The sequence below is a fragment of the Mus musculus genome, chromosome 15, assembly GCF_000001635.26.
Source record: "Mus musculus strain C57BL/6J chromosome 15, GRCm38.p6 C57BL/6J".
Classification (NCBI taxonomy): Eukaryota; Metazoa; Chordata; class Mammalia; order Rodentia; family Muridae; genus Mus; species Mus musculus.
In genome coordinates, this window is record NC_000081.6 from 55,098,799 (window position 1) to 55,125,043 (window position 26,245).

A 26,245-nucleotide genomic window follows, 5' to 3' on the forward strand; every position below is an offset into this window, starting at 1 on the left:
GGCTGAAGGGAGGAGAGGGCAGGGGGAGAGGAAGTGGTGATTCCCACAAGAGCAAGAGTCCTTGGTCAGGTCTGTGGCTGGAGTGAGGAAGGCCTTCCGGCAGGAGGTTAGATGAGGCTCTTTAGGGGAAAGCCTATCCCATCTTTCAAACACGGAGGGCCTTGATGAGCAGAGACAGTCTATGGTTTTAGAGCTTTATTGTAGAAAGGAGGAGAGAAAGAGGGAAGGTAAAAGAAAGAGAGAGACCGGACATGGCCATGTGTGGAGAAGGGAGGAAAGGAGTGGGAAAAGGAGAGCTAGAGATGAGAGTAAGAAAGATGAGAGCTTGAGAGAGAGGGGAGGGGCCAAGCAGCCCCTTTTATAGTGGGCTGGGCTATCTTGTAGCTGCAGGGTAACTGTGGGGAGGAGCATACCTGGCTATTGGCAGGTAACCATGAGGGTGGAGTCTAGCTAGAATGCCAGGAGCCTGGGACTTTGTCTGCATGACTGATAATCACAGAATAATGGAATTGGGGGCTCTGTGGTGTCCGGCACCTATCTCTGGGAACGTGGCTCACTGTTCTGTCCCTTGTAGAGTTTTCTACTGGGTCTCCGGAGCAAGCCTCGCTCAACCAAACAGGCTGCCTTTCATTGTCCCACAGTGTACCAAATGAAGATGGGCTTTGAGAATTTGAAAGATTGTCTCCATTTCTAGTTTGCTTTCTCAGCTTCCTAGCTGAGGTTCAAGATATGAGCGCTCAGTATCTTCTCCCTCAATTGTACCTACCACCTGCTACCATAATGAACTCTCAAAACCCGCTGGAAACTTGAGCCCCAATGTACCCTTCTTTCTATATTCTTAGTATTTAATCACAGCAATATAAAAGTAACCAATGTAGTCTCTTATTTACTGAATCTAGCTGCAAGTTGCTATGTGATATAGGAATTTGAGAAATGGAACCTTCAATCTCAAACCACGTATGATACAGAGCACAGTGACAAAGGAATCTGGGAACTAGAGAGTAAACAGATGCTAAAAGATGAGTCCACTGTGTTGCAGGGAGGTAAGGGCTGAGACCTTTCCTCACCATCAGAAGGACCAAAAGCTCAACTCTTATAATAAAAGGTAAGTCAACAAGTGCAAACATTATTATTTAATAAGCATTTTACACGACAGGGGAGCCTGTTGTCAGTGCGAAAACACAGCTCTCACTTCAAAAGCAATAAAAGATAGCTCGTCCTAGAGCCAAATATGAGTGACTGTGCATAGCTCAGAACACAGATTTAGGCTGCCCCAAGTTCAACTTGACACAAGCTAGAGTCGTCAGTGAAGAAGGAGCCTCAGTTGAGGAAATCCCTCCATGAGATCCAGCTGTAAGGCATTTTCTCAGTTGTGGGTGGTGCCATCCCGGGTTCTATAAGAAAGCAGGGTGAGCAAGCCATGAGGAGCAAGACAGTAAGCAGTCCCCCTTCGTACCTTCTACATCAGCTTCTGCCTCCAGGTTCCTGCCCTGTTTGAGTTCCTGTCCTGACTTCCCTCAATGATGAAGAGTGCTATGGAACTGTAAGCCAAGTGCAACCCCTTTTCCTCCCTAACTTGCTCTTTGGTCATGATATTTCATCACGGCCATAGAAACCCTAACTCAGACAATATCCCAATATGGAAGCAGGGTTTTGAAGTTTGTATAACAGAACAAAGAAAGTCATAAATCAAGACTCTTAAAATACTCTGGTATATACATTAAGTATGTGGCTACAGAAAAAAACACAGCAGACTTGGCTATAAGCCAAGACTTTTAGCCTTTTGGTTGGAAAATTAAGAGTTTCTTTAATATATCCCAAAAGACTTTTATCTGTAGTCAGGGTGTAAGGTTCAACACAGAAGGGCACAAGGAATGGCTCTTGGGTGGGTTAAAGGTAGCCCAAGATAAACTGTAGCAGGCTCTGGACTTGCAACATTCTAAATCTCGAAGGTCACTGAAATTCTAGTCTGCCAATCAGCATTTGTAGACAAAGCTTCTTCCCAGGAATTCTCATTCACACTATGAATAAAAGATCCAAAGAACAGCGTGGACCACCCACTCTTATGCTTATGTCTGATGGAGTATATGTAGCCATTTAGCAATATAAGTTGTCAATCGGGTATAATCATCAACCAGTCTGGGGAGAGGGGACACACAGCCCAGCCCGGCCTACCTGAGCACGTTCTTTTTTTTTTTTTTTTTCAGATTTTATTTATTTTACTTTATATAAGTACACTGTAGCTGTCTTCAGACCACACCAGAAGAGGGCATTGGATCCCATTACAGATGGTTGTGAGCCACCATGTGGTTGCTGAGATTTGAACTCAGGACCTCAGGAAGAGCAGTCGGTACTCTTATCTGCTAAGCCATCTCTCCAGCCCTGAGCACATTCCTTTTGGCCTCTTAATGTAGTTATAGTTGTCTTCCTTCCTCCCAGATATAGAATAAGGCTCCTGTAATGATGTGTGCCTGTTCTCTCTCTCTCTCTCTCTCTCTGTGTGTGTGTGTGTGTGTGTGTGTGTGTGTGTGTGTGTGTGTCTGTCTGTCTGTATGCACAGACCAGAGATGAATGTTGAGTGTCTTCTCAGTTACTCTCCACTTTATTTTCCCAGAGTCTCTCACTGAATCTGAGTGCTGGGGATCAAAACTTGGTTCCTCAGACTTGCACAGCAAAGACTTTACCAATGAAACCATAGTCCAGCCTCTAGAATGATGGCCTTGCAACCTACAATTGAACAAGTAAAATCAGAGTCTCTCTCTCTCTCTCTCTCTCTCTCTCTCTCTCTCTCTCTCTCTCTCTTTAATTTTAAAGAATTAGTAGAGAAAGGAGCCTGATTTTATGTATGTTGCCTGCATGTATGTTTGTGTGTCAGATCTCCTGGAATTGGAGTTGCAGATAGTTATAAGTTGCCATGTAGGTTCTGGGAATTGAACCCGGTCCTCTGGAAGAGCAGCCAGTGCTTTTAATCACTGAGCCATCTCTCCAACATCAGAAACTTCTTTATAGTCAGCTGTCACACAGAAAGGGTACAGTTAGAGCTGTGTTCCCAGGTTTTGTGGCTGGCTTTCGGGGGAAGGGGGTTTTGGTTTTCATGACGTGCCTGGAAGAAGAATAACTTTGGTTTCCTAGCCTCTGTGAGAGCAGAAGAGGAGGAATCACCAGGAGGCCAGGGCGGTCAGAGCAACCCAGCTTCCGAGCCCATCCCTTTGTGTTATGTTCTATCATGTCGGTTCTTCCTTTTGTTTGGTTTGTTTATGGGTAAGCCCAAAATTTGACACATGCTAGGCAGCTTCCACCCCTGGGCTAGGTCCCCCAGCACTCATGAGACTGTTTTAATGAAATAATTTAACTTAATTAACTATAAACCACAAGTAGTACGATGCCACAAGTGCTTGTTAAACTAAAGACAGTATTGCTTTCAGCTGTTACATCCATGAGACTGTTTTTATATTTGTTTTGTTTTAAATATTAGGAAAGAATCTCATGTAGCCCAGACTGGCCTCAAACTCTTTATGTAGCTAAGGATGACTGTAGACTACTGATTCTCCTGCCTGGCCTTAGAGAAAGGAGCTGAAGTGGGCATATATATGTCAGACATACTCAGGTCAAAAGATCAATGATCTCTGGCCTTTTAACTCTCTAACTATGCTGGATGCTGAAGATGATGGCTTCTATAAAATATTAACTCTCTTGCTTATTCTGTGATTAAAAACCACTGGCCTCGACCAAAGTGTGGACACTTTGCCCCTTCTTAGAATTGGAAACAATCATCCATGGAAGGAGTTACAGAGACAAAGTTTGGAGCTGAGACAAAAGGATGGACCATCTAGAGACTGCCATATCCAGGGATCCATCCCATAATTAGCCTCCAAACGATGACACCATTGCATACACTAGCAAGATTTTGCTGAAAGGACCCAGATGTAGCTGTCTCTTGTGAGACTAGGCCAGGGCCTAGCAAACACATAAGTGGATGCTCACAGTCAGCTATTGGATGGATCACAGGGCCCCCAGTGGAGGAGCTAGAGAAATTATCCAAGGAGCTAAAGAGATCTGCAACCCTGTAGGTGCAACAACATTATGAACTAACCAGTACCCCGGAGCTCTTGACTCTAGCTGCATATGTATCAAAAGATGGCCTAGTCGGCCATCACTGGAAAGAGAGGCCCATTGGACATGCAAACTTTATATGCCCCAGTACAGGGGAATGCTAGGGCCAAAAAGGGGGAATGGGTGGGTAGGGGAGTTGGGGGGGGGATGGGGGACTTTTGGGCTAGCATTGGAAATGTAATTGAGGAAAATACGTAATTAAAAAAAAAAAAACAACAACAGAAAAAATGATCTTCATATGAAAGTGTTTAAGAATATGCATAAATGTAGATATTCTGAAAATGTAAGAATCTTAACAAACAAAATGACAAGTAATTGTTGGATGGTATAAGACAAGAATGAAATAAAGGAAGAATGGTGTGTCTTTAAAAAAAAAAACACTGGCCTCTTTTCTCTATAACTCTGTTTTATTTTACTACTTAACTCTATCTTAGTGTTCTGTGCTCAATACTTAACTTTTTATTACTATTCTGTGCTTCATTAAGTGCCAGGGACTTTACCACTCTATTATTTAATTTTAAAATCTCTGCTTGATTAGTGCTAGAAAACTTAGATCTTGCTTACTTTATAATTCTCTGTGCTTGTTACATGCTACGAAACTTAGTTTTTAATCCTTTTTAAACTTACTATATGTCTTAGTTAGGGTTTTACTGCTGTGGACAGACACCATGACCAAGACAACTCTTATAAGGAAACATTTACTTGGCTTACAGGTTCAGAGGTTCAGTCCATTACCATCAAGGCAGGAGCATGGCAACATCCAGGCAGGCATGGTGAGGAGGAGTTGAGAGTTCTACATCTTCGTCTGAAGGCTGCTAGCAGAATACTGACTCCTAGGCAGCTAGGGTGAGGGTCTTAAGCCCACACCCACAGTGACACACCTACTCCAACAACTTCATCTGTCACTAACTCCACAGGTCCATTGAGAGTCTAAAGTTATAATTCTTAGGTCCAAGTTAGCATTGATGTTTTATATAGATAATCTCAGTCAATATTTCATCTTGTGTCCTTGCACCTGTAATAAATTGTTCTTCCTCTTACGACCTTTGGGTTTTACAGCCAAAAGGAATGTAACAAAAGGAATCCAACTTCTTAATTGAATCTATTTTCCACTTGGAGAGCAAGCTTTAATATGCATTTAACGATGTCTAAGTGCATTTTTCTGGGCCTTGAATTCGGATGAAGAAGAATGAGGATGCTGGGCTCGCTTATAATGTAATGGACTGAGAAGAAACAGGGGGAGAACTGTCATACACTAGGCAGTAAGAGACCCTGATTAGCTGGGCAGCATGGCTCACATCTGTAATCCCAGCACTCAGAGCCTGAGGCCAGAGGAATCACACACACACACACACACACACACACACACACACACACACACACACACACACACCATGCTCAGCAGCCTTATCTACAGAGTAACTTAGCGGCCACAGAAAAGTCCCTGTCCAGAACACTCAGAAAGGGTTTTTACCATAGAGCTGACTTGAACCCACTGAGTCCAGGCAGCCCTGGATCTTGGGATATCCCTGCCTTTGAGGTGCCTCTTTTCATCCCATGACAACAAAGCAAAGGCTGAGCTGGAGAAATGGCCCAGAGGTTAAGAGCACTGACTGTTCTTCCAGGGGTTCTCAGCTCAATTCCTAGTAACCACATGGTGGCTCACAACCATCTATATATAATAAGATCTGGTGCTCTCTTCTGGCCTGCAGGTGTACATGTAGATAGAACACTGTATACATAATATATATATATATATATATATATATATATATATATATATATATATATATAGAGAGAGAGAGAGAGAGAGAGAGAGAGAGAGAGAGAGGCAGAGGGGCAAGCAAAGGCTAGTATAAGCAGAACACGGTATCATTTGTGGTGCTTACATAGCTCCATTCCTGTTAGATGTGGCCATCACATCCCCATATCTGAGGGGACAGTCCTCAGCAGCTAGAGGCTGGAAACAATAACATCTGCAATCAGAGGGATTCAGTGAAGATGCAGGAATGCACACCAAGCACAGGACTGGCCTACAAAAGCATCTACATAGGGAACCTGCCCTCTGGAGTGGCAGTGTAGCTGAGAAACGGCCAGCATTGCCTCTACAGTCACAAGAGTCTCACCTCCCAACCTACCTCTATTGACATGCCCTTAGTACACATGTTTAAGGTAAATTTAGTCGGTAGAAGGAAGCAGCCATGTTTGATAGTATAACTAAGGAGCAGACAAAGTGACAATTCAGAGAAAGATTTGACAGAAGGAGTCAGAGATTGGATACAGCCAACTCTCATGCGAACGGCACAGGAAAGAAAGGCTACTTCAGAGCAGCGCAGGGACAGAGGGTGAGTCAGTCAGTCAGGAGTCAGTGCGGTGAGTGCCGTGCGGTGAGTGCCGTGCAGTAGAGTTGAGTTCGTTCATTAGCCCATGCAATTCAGTGCAGGTCAGCAGAGGCAGTTGAAGCCAGAGAATAAGAAGGAACCAGAAGATTAGAACAAATGGCCAGAGTTAGTTTAAGGCCAAGCAGAACAATTTAATGAGAAGTCACAGAGAAGCCATATTGTGTGCCCTCGCTCAGCCTTGAGCTGGCTGATTTAGACCTTGTTTATGCCACAGCAGGTTAGCCCACCTAGGGTGGAGTCTTCCAACCTAGGTAAAATCTATTGTCCTGCCACATCTGCAGTTTCCTCGATGCCACTACCTGCTGAGAGGCTGAACCTGTTTTCCTGACAGGATCCTGACAAAGCAATGAAGATCCTGGCATGGTGGGGGATGGGCTCCCCCCCCCCCCCCTTTTTAAGTTCAGACTCAAAAAGTAAACTTTGGGCCTTGATCAGAGAACTTTGTCTTTGTTCATTATTTCTCTTGCCACTTTTCCCATCCAACCCCAACTTTCCTTTCAGGAACCCAGTAACCTGTGGCTGCTGGAGGCTACAATATTGAATCAGTCACCTTGGAGAAGAGTTTGAGCCAGAATTGCTGAGTTCTGTCAGCCAGCCAGAGTTCAAAAAGAACTAGAAAGGGTAGGTTTATTCAGCAGTAAGCCTCTGAGACAACAATTATATCAGGCAAAAAAAAGGGACTTTTAGGGCTGGTGAGATGGCTCAGCGGTTAAAAGTACTCACTGCTCATTGAGAGGTCCAGCGTTCCCAGCAACCACATGTTGGCTCACAACCATCTGTAATGGGATCTGAAGCCCTCTTCTGTTATGCCTGAAGACAGCTACATTGTAGTCATAAATAAATAAATCTTTTTAAAAATTAAAAAAACAACAAAAAAGTCACTTTTACACATGCGCATAAACACACACACACACACACAAAGTAAATAAATAAATGTAAAATAGAAATCCCAATAAGTAAATCAAATGACACACCAGACACACACACACACACACACACACACACACACACACACACTCTTTAACATAGCTGTAATCTTGGTGCATGCTACAGCCACCATATGCAAATAGCAAACAGTCATTTATCCCAAATGGCAAACCTTTGCTGATTAAGACTGGAACAGTTCAAGGTACAGTTCTTTGTCAGTACACATAATAATCCCATTCCTGACCATTCTGTATTATGTTAAAATTTCTCAAAACCTATCTCCTAAGAAAGACAGTTGAGATTTCAGATAATTCAAGTCTTTGAGAGTTATTGTCCTAAGGAAATGTGATAAATAGCATACCTAGTACTGGGTCATTAAAAGCCAGTATCACCCCCAATAAATGTGATAGACTGTAAACATGCCCAGGAACCTCTGGGAAGCAGCCATTTCTCCACATTGTTTAGTGTCATTGCAAAAGTAATCAGCAGATGGCAGCACATACCAATATGTTAAATGATGTGGAGCGGTAAGGAGAGCTGAACTGGAGCCAACAGCTTCTTTTCTAATGTGTTCTTACAAAACCACGAAAGCAACACATTACAATATTAAAGTGGGTGTGAATTATGAAGTCCCGAGTGTCTTATGTCTCACTATCGTTCCAGTTAGCTTTTATCTCTTGTCATTTGTTTGTTTGTTTGTTATCAAGCATAGTTTTCAGGTCTCACGTAGGAGCTTGTTTTGCTAGTCTGTTTTTGACAGGGCCAGGGATAAAACCCAAGTCCTTAGCCATGTTAGGCAAGTGCTCTGTGACTGAGATACACTCCTGAGATACCTTACAATGATTTTGTTAAAGACTAGTCCCCTCTTGACAATTCTAAGCCACAAAAATATTTGGATAGCAATAACACAAAATCCCAGCACTGGGGAGGCAGAGGCAGGCAGATTTCTGAGTTCGAGGTCAGCCTGGTCTACAGAGTGAGTTCCAGGACAGCCAGGGCTACACAGAGAAACCCTGTCTCAAAAACACCAAAAAAAAAAAAAAAAGGGAATAACACACAACCCTAAATAGGATGTTTCCGTCAAATCCTTCCCTTCAGAGCTCTGGGAACCCTCAAGAAGAGAAGGCAGAAAGAGTATTAGAGCCAAAGGGGATGGAGGACACCAAGAGAACAAGAATCACTAAAGCAATAGGAGTGAAGATCATATGAACTCATGGAAACTGAGGCAGCATGCATATACCTGGTCCTCTGCATTGGACAGGATATTCTCTCTCTCTCTCTCTCTCTCTCTCTCTCTCTCTCTCTCTCTCTCTCTCTCTCTCTTTGTTTTTCAAGACAGGGTTTCTCTGTGTAGCCCTGGCTGTCCTGGAACTCACTCTGTAGACCAGGCAGGCCTCGAACTCAAAAATCCACCTGCCTCTGCCTCCCAAGTGCTGGGTTTAAAGGCATGTGCCACCACTACCTGTCGGACAGGATAGTCTAAACCATCAGCTCCTTCCATTCACAAAACCAACCAACAACAAGTATAATGGCTGAAGAATCAGGAATCCATTAAAGTTTGAGAACAGTATAACTCTTTTATAAGATGATATAATTCAAGGGTGTGAGGAGGGGATAAATGAACTGGACGCCAAGGCTGAGAACCTGTGATCAGTCCCAGAACCAGCATGGTAGAAGGAACTGACTCCAGCAAGTTTCATGTGCACATATCCACTAAAATATAAGGAAATTTATTTTATCTTTTTATTTTATTTTTGGTTTTTAAACAGAGTATTTCTGTGTAGCCCTGGCTGTCTTGGAACTCAATCGGTAAGCCAAGGTGTTCTCAGATTCACAGAGATCCACCTGTCTCTGCCTCCCAAGTAGGAATGCTGGGATGAAAGGTATGAGCCAGCACCAACTGGTATGAAACATTTTTTTTCAAGAAAATATATATTCCTAGGTGAGTACAACTCAAGAAGTAGAGCCTAGGAAGATGACAGACAGACAGAAGGAGTTTTTGTTAAGATCAAGCAGAAATGAGACAGACTCTTAGAATCAACAGCAATAGTTTTGGTCAGTTTGGTTTTGAGGTAGGATATGATGTGTTTCAAGCTAACCTACTGAATTTGCTATATAGCTAAGGTTGACCTTGTATACTATCTTAGTTTCAGTTTCCACTGCTGTGAAGAGACACCACGACCAAGGCAACTCTTATAAGGGACAACTCTTAACTGGGGCTGGCTTATAGTTTCAGAGGTCCTGTCCATTATCATCATGGCAGGAAGCATGGCAGCATCCAGGCAGACATGGGACTGGAAGAGCTAAGAGTTCTATATCTTCATTCAAAGGAAGACAGGAGCAGACTGTGTCCAGCCAGCTAGTAGGAGGGTCTCAAAGCTCACCTTCACAGTGACACACTCCCTCCAACAAGGCCACACCTACTCAAACAAGGCCACATCTCCTAATAGTTCCACTTCCTGGGCCAACCGTATTCAAACCACCACAAATACTGACTGACCTTTCTTCCATCTTCCAAATGCTTCGGTCTGGATGTGTGGTACCCATCCCAGATAACACCTACCCTATCATTAAGCTTTGTGGCTGATACTATACTTTCACTTTTTTAGTAATTAAGTAATTAGTAATTAAGTAATTAGTAATTAAGTTCATCTTTTCACTTTGTGACTAACCTTCAGGAAGAGCTCATTGCACCAGCACTGCTCAAAATATGATTGACTAGGGAGTGGCCAGGAACCTAAATGAAGGAGGAGACATACTGTTTGTTACTGAGAATCCAAATAGAAACACTCAACAGCAATTTTACAGAGTATTTTTCTCTCTTGACTCCTATAAGGCTTGAGCATATGTTAAGCATGCCTTTTTGATGTAATTTGTCTTGTATTTCATCAAAACGGAACACTTTGAGCACCTGGAAATGCAGACACACACCCAGACCGTCTTCATCCAGACTTTGATACTAGCCTCTAAAGTACCATAAGATGCAGGAGTGAGCCAGCATTGCTGGGAAAGGTGCCTTCACTTCTACTAGTTTCCACCTGTAAGGATTTGTGAAATTTCATTTAATCCACTCAATAACTAATGGGACTGACGCTATATAGCCTTTCCCTCTGAGAATAGAAAATTTCCTCTGAGAAGATAACTGGCTTGCAATGTGGAAGTCTGTCAAGATTTTCAGCTCTTCTGAAATCTTGGTGTGGGATTAATTGCCATAACAATGCCTTCCTGTTTTCTGTCATCATCCACACTCGTAGTTTCTTGAAGCCCAGTTGTTCCAGGACAGTCATGGCCATGGATGCCTATGTGTCCTTAGCAAGCAGTTTCCCCCATATGTCTGCTAGAAGAGTGACTTAAGCAATGCAGTATGGTGTGATCCCTGTATCACATGTAAGCCTAAGGTTTAATCTGTAACTGTAGCTTCCCCCAGCCTGAAGCGGTCTGGTGCAGCCCTTGTCACCACTGAGGTGGGGCCACCTGTGATGCAGCTTTTCGACTTGGCTGTTTTCTTTTGATGTGACAACAGCCCTGCTCTTCTCTGAGATGCTGCTACCTGCTGAGAGACTGAACCTGTCTTCCTGAGATGTTCCTGAACAAGCAACAGCCTGGTGACCAAGTGCTGACAGCATGGCAACAAAGCACCAAGGATGGACTCGGGGGGCCCTCCCCCTTTTAAACACAGTTTCTTAGTAAACTCTCAGGCCTTGATCAGAGAAAATTTGTTTGTCTTGGCTTCATTATTTCTCTCGCCATCTAGTCTCTCTTTCAGCCCCAGCCTGCCTTCCAGGAGTACCCAGTTCATGTAGGCCGGGCTGGCCCAACAGCCTTTGGAACGTGGAGGCAAGAGAATCAGGAGTTTGAGGCCAGCTTTGGCTACATGAGATGTTCTGTTTCAAAAAGCTAAAACCGAAGATAAAATTAAAAGTTATTTTCCCTTTCAGGTCAGGCATTTCCCTAACTTGAATTTTTTTTTTAGCCTTACATTGCAGTAATTTTTTTAAAATTACAGATGTACACAATTTTGTTATTAAAATGTATCTTCAAAACTTTATTTATTGAACTGTTATTTCATGAATGTCACAGACCATCCCTAGAAAGTAAAAATTACTTTTCGTCTTATCAATAGAAAATTGAAATTCAAAGAGCTTTAGTGACTGACATAAAATTATAAACTTGGACAATGGTCGGCGAGGACCAAGATTGCATGGGTGAATGAAACAAATCTCAATATTCTGTATAGTAAGTATAAGATTTAAAACCTGAGAACCAGCAGCTGGGCATAGTGGCGCACGCCTTTAATCCTACCACTCTGGAGGCAGAGGCAGGCAGCCCTCTGAGTTTTAGGTCAGCCTGATCTCCAGAGTGAGTTCCAGGCCAGCCAGGCTGCACAGAGAAACCTTACCTTGACAAACCAAGCAAAAACAAACAGACAGACAGACAGCTGTTACCCTCATTAAGTCTAGGCCATCTCCCTCTGTCACTTAATGTTTATGCTATGGGGCTCTTAGAATACTTTGAACTGAAACCTCTCTCCATTGGTGCATCTTTTAAAATATTTACCTTTGAGGAAAAAATTTACCTTTGGAGGAAAAAATAGAACAGAGCATGGTGTTCAGGTCTTATAATTCCAGCACTTTGGAGACTGAGGCAGGGGGATCAAGGGTTTGATGCTATCCTGGGCTACACAGCAAGATTCTACCCCAAACAATAGTTTTGTTTACCAGAGAATGGACCTTGCAAAGTACTAAATGCTCTACTTTTGTGACCCTAGCAGGTTCAGAGCCTAGTCTTCAGGAATGTCAAGTAACATTCACAGCAGCATATGTTTTGTTATATACTGACACTTCCTGAAGATTGTGACAGTTATCGTAGACACAAGTACCTGTATCTTCCAAAAGGCAAATCCAAAGATACTTCAACAAATGTGTATGGCCGCGGAAGCCATGACTTCCCAGTCAAGCTATGTTGAAGTTTACAAACTAAAAACGAAGAGACACAGTGATGACTTTTAATGAACATGGTAGACCAGCTCGGCCATTCAAATATGTTTAACCTCCTCCTCTTTCTCCTCCTCCTCCTCACCCCCCCCTCCTCCTCTTCTTCTTTTAAAGATTTATTTATTTTATATGTGTGAGTACACTGTCGATGTGGCTGTCTTCAGACACACCAGAAGAGGGTATCAAATCCCATTACAGATGGTTGTGAGCCACCATGTGGTTACTGGGATTTGAACTCAGGACACCTGGAAGAGGAGTGAGTCAGTGCTCTTAACAGCTGAGCCATCTCTCCAGCCCCTAACCTGCTCTTCTAACGGTTTATTGTATTGCTTGCTTTTGTCAGTTAAGCTGTTTTTGGTTTTAGTTTGTTTTATGAGACAAGGTATCTTCTTATCCCAGTCTGGTCCAAACTCATGATCATCTTCTGAAGTTCTGGGAACATAAGTGTGTCGCCATGCCTGCCAAGATAGAGTTGTTTTAAAAACATAACCTAAAACTGAGAATGCTCTTGCCTGCTTGCCTGAGACAAGTTACCTCACCCCTCCGAGTTGCCTTCCCGACGTAAAAGGAATGATATGGGAAACACAAGAGGGTAGCAATTTATCTAAAACATCTTTAATGCAGCAGATGTGGACAAGTGATAGCTACAACTAGTGTAAAAAAGGGATTAAGAGCATTTAGGTAGGAAACCAAAGTAATGAAGCCAGGTTCTTAGTCTTTTTGAACCGCAGGGCAGGATCCTTTATTGACTCCACCATAGGGTAGTAGTAGATGGTCTATAGGGAAAGGGATCAGGTAGCCTGAAATGCCCTTCAGCAATATCCTCAACTGCTCCGTTTTTGAGTAATCTGTTCTCATTTTTATTCTCTACAACTCTAGTATGGAAAATGGAGAAAAACTGCAACATTCCCCAGCATGAGTTTGGGAGTGAAAAAGGAAATATAAAAGAGGAGCGAAAGGCTCAACCTCCTGCAAAAACTCAGGGCTCAGAGCTCCGCCCCGATGTTTTTATTTTTCTCCTTGTCCCCGCCCCCCGACCATGAGAGAGCCCAGGCCACGCCCCCAAGCCGAAGTTCCAGACCCGGACTCGCCGACTTCTCCTGCTTACCCGCAGGGATTCCCTCACCAGCCAATCGCGTCTGAGCCACGGCACCGCCCGGAACAAAGATGGCCGGGGCGGCCTCGGGGAGGGCACATTGATCCAAACGCCAGGCGCACCCGCCGGGACAGCAAAGGCAGAGTGGCAACCGCGCGGTCAGGAACATGGAAGAGGGCAGCAGCGGCGGCAGTGGTAGCAGCGACAGCAACGCCGGCGGGAGCGGCGGGGTGCAGCAGAGAGAGCTGGAACGCATGGCTGAAGTCCTAGTTACGGGAGAGCAGCTCCGGTAAGGAAAGGCACTCAGTAGATGGGCTCTCGATTGCCCTATGCCCGCCGCGGTCCGGAGCGCACACGCCATCTGGCTCGTGGCAGGCGTGTCGCGCGGGGCGTAGGGACAGTTGCGAGCGAGTGGGATGGTTGGGTCGCGCTGCACGGGTGCCTGGCTACTGCAGCCCGGAGGCTAGCAGCTTCAGCCAGGCTGCGGGGACCGATGCCGGGAACGCGCGGTGCAGGCTGCGCCCTAGCTGGACTGCTGCAGCCATGCGTCCCTCCGACTCGCCACCACTCAGTGCGTGCAAACCCCCTTGCCAGGTGTTCCTGATGACTGTCTAGTCTGCTCGCTCCAAAAAGAAGAGATTTCGGATGGGACCCCAGTCCCTGCGCTTCCAGATAGAAGGCTCCAGCACCCATGAGTGCCTTCGGTTCAGCTTTCCTTTTTTTCTAGCAAGACATGCTTCCCTCATTGGAGCTTCAGGTTACTTTTATGTAAAACCTGGAGCATATCTGCGAGTGCTTTGACGGGTTGCTTCTCTTCCAAAACCTTTCCCAGTTCTTTACCTATCCCTTGATTGGCACACTTGGTTTCAGGTGTCACTTGGGTCCGCAAGGGGGCGTGAAAGTACCTTGTTCAGTGCCCACGTTTGGGACCCCGGAGTTGGCCCACCGCCGCGCACTTTTCCTAGAATTACCACTTTCCCATCTCACAGATCCAGGAACAAGCACTTACCCCCAGGGCTCTTTTGACATTCCCATCGCTTCCTGTTCCTTTTTCTTGGGCATATGCTTAAGACTTGTGCTTCCGCAGCTGCCTTGATATTGGGGGTTGTAAATCAGATTGCCACTCCAAATGAATCCGGCTCTGCCAGAACTTGAACCGCGAGCCCAGTCCCACCTGAAAGAAGTGTGCTAGCTCCCTCTAGCTCTTGGCTTGATTTTTCCGGCTTATTTCGGTTTCTAGATGGCTGTTTCCAGACTGGAAGGAGAGTGTTACAGAGGTTCCTGGAGGTCTGGTAAAGCACTTGGCTTTGCAGTGTTCAGTTTGAGGAAGTAGCTGTTGGCAGTCAGGACGGTGGAGTCCAGTGTGACAGAAGGAAAATCACGCATTTCAGTTCCTCGTTAAATCTCAACTGTGTGGCCAAAATTGAAGGGAATTAAAAACCTGTTTTCCTTCATCAAGAGTATTTTGTAATGGAGATGACGTAAAGTTTTTCTGATTTAATTGGACTTTCTTAATAATTTATTGTTTTGTTCTTTACTATATTGCTGTTTGAAAAGGCTTTGCTTGGGTGAGATTCCTTGCTTTTTGTTTCTTTTACAAACATCATTAAGACCCCCAGTCACTTTCTCCTTCTCGATAACTGCTCCTGAAATGCACATTCTTCAGCCTCCCCTGAGCGCTCGCAGGCTTTCCCACCACAAATCTGCAGACCTGGGACTCGGGCTTGGTTTTCTATTCCTCCGCCATGTGGCCAAGTGTTACCGTGACTCTGTTTTGAGGAAGGCTTTGAACCTGACAGAATCCTGGCCTTGCCCTTGACTTGGCTAGTGTAGAGCCTGGGACAAAGATGAGTAACACTAACTTTTACCTGGTAGTGTTGTTATGAGGATTATGTGGCGTTAGTGCAGGCACCGGTGGGTGCTGCTACGCACTATATGATCACTAGCCAGGGTAGCCATGTTTGGACAAATTAATTTACTCGTCTGAGCTATTTCCTCATCTGTAAAGTGGTCATGAAGATGAGAGTATTTCATGGGGTGCTTCTGAGATTCTGACTTCTGGGCTTCCTGTGTTAGTTAGCAATCCCCAAGGGCCTGCAGGAGTTAATTGGTGTCCCTGCTCTCTCTGCACCACCACTTTTGACACAGCCCCTCTGGTAAGATGTGTCCAGAGGGCCTGTGTGTTTGTGAAGGACGGAGGATGTCGGTCCAGGCTACTCAGGTTTTCCTTCCCTCTGCCACCACCACTTGTGGCTTCCAGCTTCTGCCATGTGTTCCTTCTGCGACTTTGGAACAATTGACTTGCTCTTTTGCCTCAGTTTCCTTTTTATAGAAGGGAGAATTAAAAGACAATTGGCTTACCATTTTGGGAGGGCTGAGATGTCACAACCAAATTTGAATTTGAGGGTATGCACCTGCAACCCCAGCACTTGGGAGGTGGGGACTGGAGAACTACAAGTTTGTGGTTAGCCTGCCCTACGTAGTAAGTACTAGGCTAGCAAAGCCCTGCCTTTAAAAACAAACAAACAAACAAACAAACAACTCAGAGCAAATATTAACCATTTAAATTTGATTTGAATTTCACTTTTTGTTTCAATTATTTTAAAGCAAACTTTAAAAGCTTACTGTAGGCGGGGAGAGGCAGGAGATATGTGTGCCAATGTAAAAGGTCAAAGAGCACATTTCAGGGGCTGGTTCTCTCCCTCCCAGTTGGCATAAGCCCCAGGATCAAATTCAAGGTTGCCAGGAGTTCACAACAAGCAGCTGTAACTACTGAGCCACCTCTCAGGCCCAGCACAGTGGCTGGTGGCTGTAATCCCAGCACCCCCCGGGGTTAGAGGCAGAGAGGTTAGGAGTTAAAAGTCATCTTGGATACATAGTGAGTCTGAGGCCAGCTTAGGTGGGCTCGTGGGACCCAGTCTCAAAATAACAATAGCAAAACAAAGTTCCCTAACGCTTAGATTTTGGCGACTGCGGTGGCCATGTGCCTGGTGTTAGGAGTCTGCTCATCCTCACTGTAACAGCCAGGATGGATTCTTCCATCCCAACTGTGTTCATCTTGTATGATTCCTGACATCTAGTGATGCTCGGCCTTTCTGCCTCTGGTCGCTTCGCACCGCAGGTAAAGCTGCTCTGGCTTACATTTCTGTGTCAGCACAGTGAATAGCAGGTGATTAAAAAAAAAAAAAAAAGCGGGGAGGGGGGTGTTCAAGACTAGCGTGTGAAAGAAGTTTCACTTCCAGCTTGAGTTGTGTCCAACTTCTTTCCCACTTTTTAGAGACTGGGTCATACTCTATGTAGCCTACTCTGACCTAGAACTCATAGCAGTCCTTCTGCCTCAACCTCCCAAGTGCTGGGATTACAGGTAGGGAGCTACCACACCTAGCCCCTCTTTTCTGTTTCTGCAGTTTGTTCTCTTGGGGGAAGCTATTGAACCCCAGATCTCTTGGCCCTTTTGCCGGCAGAATGGAGATAGTCCGTATTCTCCAGCGTCCAATTGTGGGATTGGACAAAATGGGCTCCAAGCTGGAAAGAACCCCGCACATTAAAGCGATGAGCTTAGAAGACTGCTGTGACCATTGTTGGTTCCAGCTGTGGAGCTGGCACGCTGCGTGAGGCTGACACACGGACGACAGAAGTCACCACACACACAGCCTCTTTCTTTTCCAGTAGGCTGTTCCCAATTCTCTTCACGTTCTTCCCTCATCTTAAAAGAGTTTGCTTCCTGGCCCAGAAGTTCTTTTTTTCAAACAGAATAAAATAAAACAAAACAAAACCACAACAAAATCAGACTTTCATACAAGCACATATTATGTGTTTTGATTGAACTCATCTCTACTTCTCTTAACTTCCCCTAGGTTTCCTATTTATTTATTTATTAAGATTTATTTATTTTATATATGTGAGTACACTGTTCCTCTTTTTGGACACAACGGATGAGGGCGTTGGATCTCATTACAGGTGGTTGTAAGCCACCATGTGGGCGCTGGGAATTGAACTCAGGACCTCTGGAAGAACAGTCAGTGCTCTTAACCACTGAGCCATCTCTCCAGCCCTCATTTGTTTTTTCCTTCACGATTTCATGTATTCTTTTTCAAATTTAGTCCACTTACTAGAGCCAGCTTGCATGCGTAGGGCCAACCACTGCAGCGTGAGATATCTCCCGGGGGCTGCAGCACTGAAGAAAACGGATTCTCCTCTCCTGTCACATCTGGAAGAGCCTCTTTCTCAAGTCATTTTCTTTCTCTGGCTCTTACAGTCTTTCTGCCCCCTCTTCTACCATGATACCTGCACCCTAGGATTAGGGGGCATGACGTAGACATCCCATTTACACTGAGTGTTCCCCAGTCTCTTTTTCTCTGCACATTGACCAGATGGGAGTCTGTATTGATCATCCTTCTACTGTAAAAGCACTTGGTGGTGACTGTGGCAATTACATTAAAAACAATACAAGCCTATAATTCTAGCACTAGAAGGTGAAGGGAGGAGGATCAAGGTGTTTAAGAACTTGGCTACAGGCCGGGCGTGGTGATGCACACCTTGGATCCCAGCACTTAGGAGGCAGAGGCAGGCGGATCTGAGTTCAAGGCCAGCCTGGTCTACACAGTGAGTTCCAGGACAGCCAGGGCTACATAGAGAAACACTGTCTGGGGGAAAAAAATAAAAAAGAACTTGGCTACATACCAAGTTAAAGGCCAGCTAGGGCTACATGTGACCCTCATCTTAACAACCAAAAACTAATAAATAGGTCAGTAAATAGAACAATAATGATGACGACGCTTTATGGGACTTTTTCAAGGAATCTTCCAGGTGCTTTGAATACTAATGCTTTTGTTTTTTGTTGTTGTTGTTAAGACATGTAGCCCAAACTGGTCTTAAACATTGCTATAGCAATCTTTCTGTCTCAGCTTCCCAAGTAATGGGATAGAAGGCATGAGTCACCAAGCCCAGCATATTAATGTCTCTAATAAGTCCTGTTGTCCTTACTTTATAAACGAGAACACGGAACACTTAGAGTAGCTGGCTACAGGTTCTTTTGTCAAGAAGTGGCAGAGTTGAGAGTCTGGGTCCTTACGCAGCGGGGCAACCCACAGTTTGCTTGCTGTTCTTCACTAGTGGTGAGGAGGACCCAAAATTATATGTCTAGGGCTCAAGAAGTCCCTCAGTAGGAAGAGCACCTGCTGTGTGAGCATCAGGACTGTAGTTCAGATCTTTAGTAGCTGCAGCTAGATGTGGTTGCATACAAACCTTGCCACCACTGTGACGGAGACAGGAAGATTGTTGAGGCTTAGTGGGCTCTACCTTAGCTTAGTTTGTTGAGAGACACCGTCTCAAAGGAATAAAGTGCTGCTTCTGTAATGTGATTCACCGCATGGTAGCCTGCTGGCCTAGAACTTATTTTCCTGGCTCCACCTCCTGGGATCATGCCCCCCGGGGCATTTGTGGTAAGGAAGGACATAAGGAAGACATCCTCTGACACAGAGAAGATGACTGCTAAGGGAACTCTTGCAGGGCAAAGGGGTCAAGAGAAATTCAGCTCACAGCCTATAAACTTAGGATCTACATTTCGGAAAAGCAGCCCAAGTTCTGTGGGGAAACCCGACTGTTCTGGGCTATTCTGACATTAAAGTCATGACCTTAAAAGTTTGTGGCCACCCTTGGCACAGTGTAAATATCTTCCTGGAACTTTGAGAGGAATTTGGGACAAGATGTGATTGTAATCAAAGTAGAGGAGGGGAGCAGATGTGAACTTTTTCTTTTTAAAGAAAAAATTTTATGGTGAATTGTTTGTAGGTTTTTTTTTTCTTTTGCCTCCGTGTGTGTGTGTGTGTGTGTGTGTGTGTGTGTGTGTGTGAATATTTCCATGTGTGTGATGCATGTATACATGTGTGTGGATGTGGGAAGCGGGGACTCAAAGTTGACATCCATGTCTTTCTCAGTCAGTCTCTACTATGCAGAGGCAGAGTCTCTCACTGACCCCGGGATTTGTCCTTTAGCTAGTCTAAGCAGCCAGCATGCTTCAGGGATGTCCTGTCTCTGCTTTACAAGGGCCCCATGCCACCTGGCATTGCACATAGGTTCCAGACATCAGAGCTTCATTCCTTGCCATGGAGGTACCCTGTCCTCTGAGCTATGGCTGTAGCAATCTGCTCCCTCGCCTTGCAGCGCAAGTCTATGTTTTACAAGAAGTCTTGTAAAGAGCTGGGTATCTGAGCACTGAACAATGCGGCCATTTACTGAGTGAGAAATGACAGCAAAATGTCAGGTCCTCCTAGTGTGTGCATTGTGTGTATATAGTTATGCCTTTGACTCCTTGACCCAAGGCAAGAACAGATTTTCATATCCGTAGATGATACAAACGAAACTGTGCTTCCTTGAATTTATGCCATGGCACATTGAAATGCGAGACCCTCCCAGTTCCCATTCTCTGGCATGTAACTGTGTATGTGTCACATTTGTAAATGGAATTTCCCGGAAGCTGCCACGGGAGTTTTTCAGTATTCTGCCTGCCAGGACTCTGTGATTCTCCAGAGTTGGAATGACTCAGAACCAAAATCATCTTGGGCTGCCATTTATTTGTCACTTTACTAGCCATTTATCACCAGCATCTTTATCTGCCCTAACATCCTTTTATCAGGTAAAAACTTCGGAATGTTTTAACATAGCAGACTTAGCTTCCACCAACCAAGAAGCTAAGAGTGTGGCGAGATAGCATCTGAGACCTGTAGCACAGATTTCCCCACTTTGCTGTAACCTGCCCACCTGATGTTCCCACTGCCACACCTGCAGATGCACTGGCTCAGTGACAAAACACATCATCCAGGATAACCTGAAGCCACATTCTCCACCCATGGTCACTCCTCTTTGGGTCGTGATAAATCATCTCGTCCCTACCTTTGAGCAAGATATATGGTTTACAGCCATGTACATATGTGGCAGGATATGATTTGTATTTAAGTAATTGGTAACACCATCAAAGGGACAATATGCAGCCTGGTTTTCTTAGATGAGAGAACACTTAGTTTCCTGGGAGACTTGGTTGGAATTCCCGTTTTGTTTCTTTTCCGTCCTTTTGATTCTCTTCTTTGGGCTTTAGCTTTGTCTTTTGAAATCCTCCTACTGTCACCCAGTGGCTACTGGCATTGATGCAGGCTAAATAAAGACAAGGCTGACAGCTGTCACTCACCTATACAGGCCTTGAGCATTGACCTCTTGGCCCATCCTAAACCATTGACATCATTTTGACTACCTGGCCACCTTTCATATCATGGTGGGGAGGGTGTTGCTCTCCCATCTACCTTAGCTCAATCAGGATCTTAGGACAAACTTTGATGTCGTCCCTACCCACACAGAATAGCTGCTGTACTATAGAGCGAGGACATGTTGCAATAATTATATCCTCCACAGAAAGGCCATGTGGGTTCAGTGATGACAAACCGGATGTCCCCTCTTCACCTCTACCCACCCAGCGTATAATGTGATTAAGGTAAAATTCAGGGAAATATACCTAGCAGTGGCATCTATCCAGAGAAGAAAGTAGCTGTAGAAAAGGTACAGGATATTGGCATGAACGTTTGAACTGCCTGCTTTTAGCATCGTGCTCCCTATATAGCTCCTTACAATGACAGCCTGCCCTGAGGTACACCCCCCTCCCCCATCGCCTCAACCCCTACCTGCCTCTGATTTGGAAAATCTGCCATCCAAGTCTGCTCAATAAAAGAAGTAAAATAAGCCAGAGGTGGTAGTATGCACCTGTAATCCCAGTACTCCAAAGGCCCTAAGTTCAAGGCCAGCCAGGGCTATATATTAAGTATCAGGCCAGTTGAGGCTGCATAGCATGACTCTCTCGCTACTCCTTTCCATACCCCAATGCAAGAAAAGCAAAGTTGTCAGCAAAGGACAACTGCAGATGGCCTCAGTTCAAGGTGCAAGGACTGATCTGGACCACTTGAATTGTGATGGCTTTCTAAGGAATACTTCCATCCAGAAAAGACCCAGCCACAGCTGCCGGTTATCTCTTTGTATAAGCAAAGCTGCTTAAGGAGTAATTAAGGGGAGAGCGTGGATGCTCTGAAAAAGTTGACAGTGTACTTCTACTTGTATAATCTGCAGGAAAGTCCTGAGGGCCAGCCAGTTCAGCTGATTTTGTCAAGTCCTTTCATTCCATCTCTATAATTTGGGAATTGAAGATAACCTTTGATACCAAGGGAGCATCTCTCTCTCTCTCTCTCTCTCTCTCTCTCTCTCTCTCCCTCCCTCCCTCGCATTAATAAAATTTAAACTACAGTCACATTACAACAGAAACCTTGGCACAGACTTTGTACTGCCTCCTCCCAAAGGTAACTAAGAAATAAATCCGAGTAGAAGTGGTTTTATTGTCTGATACCTTAGTCTAACCTTTTGTTTTTAATAATGAGGTACATGTCTGAAGTGCCCAGGCACTGCCACTCTGCGGCCGGCGATGCTGCTGTCCTATAAGAAGCACCATCTTCCTTTTGCTGTGTTTACTACAGGAAGGAAATGATGGAGAGGCACCCATGAAATCAAAGGAGTAGGGCGGGGAGCCAGCACATTTGTTGAATGTTCACCATTTGCTGACTTGCACCAACAGTGGCTTCAAGCCAAGAGGCACAGCGCCTGCTTCCTGAGGACTTCGTTTGTAACCTATCACTGTATCTTTCCAGTGAAGACGCACCAGTTAGGGATACGAATTAAATAGAAACCGCTCCTCTAGGGCCACGGAGAAGGCTGGCTGGGTAAAGGTGCTCACTTCCAGGCCGGACAGCCAGAGTCTCCAGGACCCACAGTGTGGAAAGAGAGAACCAATTCCTGCAAGTTCCTCCGATCTTCACGTGTGCCACCGCTGTTCTCCTACATGAGGACTTATTGAGTCACTGTTTATCCTGGAACAAAACGTTGGCTCATTTACTTGCTTAATGAACCCGAGGGAATCTTCCCCCACTCTCTTCCTGCCAGCCTCACTTGGAGTGGTTCTTTTGCTGCTAGGTTCTTTCTCTTCCTTAAGGGGAACACGGAGGCCTTAAGGGGAACACGGAGGCCTTAAGGGGAACACCGAGGCACCGGAAGTCGGTTTGGCTATTTATCGGCACTTCTGAAAGGATGTTTATCCAGGGAAGATTTAGAGATCTGTTTGGATTTGGAGAGCATCTGCATGTTTTCAGTTCTGCCACCCTGTCCTGGTGCCTCTGTATTCTCAGCTTTCCGGTAGACAGACGCCAGACCTCAGAATGATGATTAGGAAGTGGGGGTTTTCACCAAGAGCTCCCTCTTCCTGAACCACCCAATTCTCTCCCCAGCTGGTGCTTCTGGCACCTCCAGCAGAGGCTGGAGGAAACTCCCAATAGCCAGGACTCCTCCCTGTCATCTCCTTTTCCCTCAGTCTTTCCCCATCCTCCTCTGACAGACCCTTAGTGAGCGCAGGCTGATGTCAAACTTGTGGTCGGTCTTCTAGCCTTAACCACCCAAGTGCCAGGTTTGCAGGTGCACACTGCCATATGCAAGTTCTCAGTTTCTTCTTCGTGAGCTGCTTCTACATGTACGGACTGTGTAGGGAGGGTCGTCCCCATCTCTGTAACAGTCACACGTACAGAATCTGATTATCATTTAGCGAAATGGCAGTGTATCGTTATTGGCAATGTATATGAAAGGAAATAGTGCTACTGAATTCATACTAAGAGCAGTTTGCTTGCTTTTGGAATGGGATCTCACCAGAGTTGCCCAGCCTGGCCTGTAGCTTACTGACTAGCCGTGCTCCCTTGAACTCACAGCCATCCTTCTGCATCAGCCTACCTACTAATGCTGTAATTGCAGGGTTGTAACACTACTCCAGAACAGTCTCGGTTTCTTTTTCGTTTGTTTTTGAGACAGGGTTCATTTTATAGCCCTAGCCTTACTACAGTTTATTATGTAGACCAAACTGGCCTCCAACTCCTAGAGTCCACCCATCTTTGCCTCCCTCCCGAGTAGTGGGAATTAAAAGCATGTGCCACTATGCCTGGCAAGTTTGTATTTCTTATAAATAAAAAAATTATACATGCCATAGAAATAAGTGCGAGTTAAATCCTTTCACAGATGCCTTTTTTTCCCCCTTTACTAGGAGCATAGACTCAGGAATGGATGTCCCTGGGTACAAGTATAAACAAAAGCTAATTCTGCTTGATGGGGGCAGTCTTTCATGTGTGCAAGGTCAAGAGGGGGGAACCATCTTACTTTTAACCACTTGCTGTATAGATGACTGTTGGTCATTTCATTTTTATAACTAATAATGTCCTCCCTATTCAAGGAATTGAGTTAAAATACAATAGATGCTTGTTGGTGAATCCCTAATGGAAAGTGAAATTGCTTTTGGTTTTCAAGTAGTGAGACTCAATCCTCCTCTCTCTCATTTCAAATTAGAGGACCACCAGGGTTTCTGGCATTGAACTTTTGTGCTTTGCAGTTCATTTAGGGATAGGAACCCAGTGTTTCTATTTAACCGAGTCTCCTTCTTCATCTTCAGTTTTTGCAAGACAAGATACCTGGCAGTTCTATCATGAGCCCCTTAACACGTGTATTTCTCTTTTTGTAGTGTAGTCTATCACTCCAGTATGTTGTTAGAGTCTCTATTTAGCATGAGCACAGCCTCCCACTTTAGAATCAGCTGATGAGGGGACTGTAGTTAAGGTGTTAATGTTTAGCTTGCATAGCTTCGGCAGCTGTTAGAACAGACAGCAGGAATGCTGTCTGGAAAAAAAAAAAGGAGGTGATGTTGCTTATTAACCATTGGCCCGCATAATTGTATCACACCCAATACCTGAGAGGAAAATAGAAGGAGACGACATTGTTTCTGTACTAATTTCCCTTTCTTTCCTCTTTTGTGATAAATATGTGTGATACCCTTAAGAACATAAGCTAACATGTAAGCAGCACGTTATGATTTTGAAAAGGGTCTGCATGCATTATTCTGTGGTTCCTGTACCTATCGATCGTCTTGACCTTTAGTCTTGCTCACGAAGAAGGAGAATTGTGACCAATCACTCAGATTCCCTATTTTTTTAACAGTGTTTGGAGATAGAGGCTCATGGATCAGCAGGTGGCCTTGGAACTCACTATGTTAATAGTAATGATCTTGGCCTTCCGATTCCACTGCCTCCACCAGCATAGGTTATAGTTGTATGCTGCCTGTAGTGGTTTGAATATGCTACGTAGCACTATTAGAAGGTATGGCCTGGTTAGAGAAAGTGCATCTCTGTGGGGTTGGGCTTTGAGATCTTAGGCTCAAACTCTGCCCAGGGTAGAAGAGAGTCTAGTCTGGTTGCCTCCAGATCAGACTCTTGGCTCCTTCTCCAGCACCACGTCTGCCTGGATGCTGCCATGCTTCCTGCCGTGATGATAATGGACTGAATCTCTAAATCTCTAAGCCAACATGCCCAGTTAAATACTCTCTTTTATAAAAGCCGCCTTGCTTATGGTATCTCTTCACAGAAATGGAGACTCTAACTAAGACATTGCCATACCCAGTTAGCCTTTCGGGAGATTGACCCCTGGCTTTATCCATGCTAGAAAAGCACTCTATCCATTGAGACTCACCCCCCACCCAAGTTCTACAATACTTATTGTTTCTATAAGCAGCTCAAAGTACCTCCTGCCATTAATCAGTTCAACCCAGGTCCTGGATAGGCAAAGAGTTACCCTGCTGCTTAAGCTTGCCCATAAGTACAGGCCACAGGCAAAGCAAGAGAAGAAGCAAAGGCTACTGGCCCATGCTGAGAAGAAAGCTGCTGGTAAAGGGGACGTCCCAACTAAGAGAACACCTAACTTCCAAGCGGGAATCAGTACAGTCACCACCTTAGTGGAGAACAAGAAGGCTCGGGTGGTAGTGATTGCCCATGATATAGAACCCATTGAGCTGGTGGTTTTCCTGCCTGCCCTGTGTCGAAAGATGGCAGTGTCCTACTTCATCACCAAGGGAAAGGCCAGGCTGGGATGCCTGGTCCACAGGAAGACATGCACCACTGTTGCCTTCACACAGGTTAACTTGGAAGACAAGGGTGCTCCGTCACCACTGGGGAGGCAACGTCCTGGGTCCTGAGTCTGTGGCTTGCATTGCCAAGCTGGAAAAGACAAAGGGTAAAGAACTCGCCACTAAACTGGGCTAAATGTACAATGCTAAGTTTTCCATACATAAATATAATTACAAAATTATCTTCCAAAACAAAACAACAACAACAAAAAAGGCAGATTAAGTTAATAGATATTGACATGTACTGTTTCTGGTGTGCTGTAGATTCAAAACCCTTCACAAAAAAGGAAATATTTAAATCTTCAGGATAGTATAAATCCATTTTAATCCCAGCACTTGGGAGGCAGAGGCAGGCAGATTTCTGAGTTCGAGGCCAGCCTGGTCTACAGAATGAGTTCCAGGATAGCCAGAGCTACACAAAGAAACCCGGTCTTGAAAAACCAAAAGAAAAAAAAAAAAGATAATATAAATTCATAATTAAATAAATGTAGACGTTTTCTTATTTTCTTGCTGTTTTCAAAGGTTGGTCCTAGATTTTTCTTTTTGTAGCTCACACACTTTCTTTTTCTTTTCCTTTTCTTCTTTCGTTCTCTCTCTTGGTTTTTGTTTGGTTTTGTCATGTTGTTTTTCAAAGCAGGATCTTACTATGTAGCCCTGCATGTGCTGGAACTCACTATGTAGACCAGACTAG

The 26,245-nt window shown here is 44.8% G+C and overlaps 1 protein-coding gene and 1 long non-coding RNA gene across 2 annotated transcripts in view; one reads left to right on the top strand and one right to left on the bottom strand.

Annotated features, from left to right (window-relative positions):
* Positions 1–1,118: 1,118 nt before the first annotated feature.
* Positions 1,119–14,784, bottom strand: Gm9920 (predicted gene 9920). Its single transcript, NR_045093.1, has 5 exons — positions 14,542–14,784; positions 13,545–13,798; positions 12,322–12,418; positions 10,115–10,179; positions 1,119–1,394 (listed from the first exon to the last, which is right to left on the bottom strand). It is a non-coding gene; the product is annotated as a predicted gene 9920 (long non-coding RNA).
* The window catches only part of Deptor (DEP domain containing MTOR-interacting protein), a 146,957-nt gene continuing 134,230 nt past the window's right edge, over positions 13,519–26,245 (top strand). The window contains exon 1 of the mRNA NM_145470.3: positions 13,519–13,821. Coding sequence (NP_663445.2) covers positions 13,700–13,821 — 122 coding nt within the window. The 5' untranslated portion in view covers positions 13,519–13,699. The remainder of the gene's footprint in view (positions 13,822–26,245) is intronic.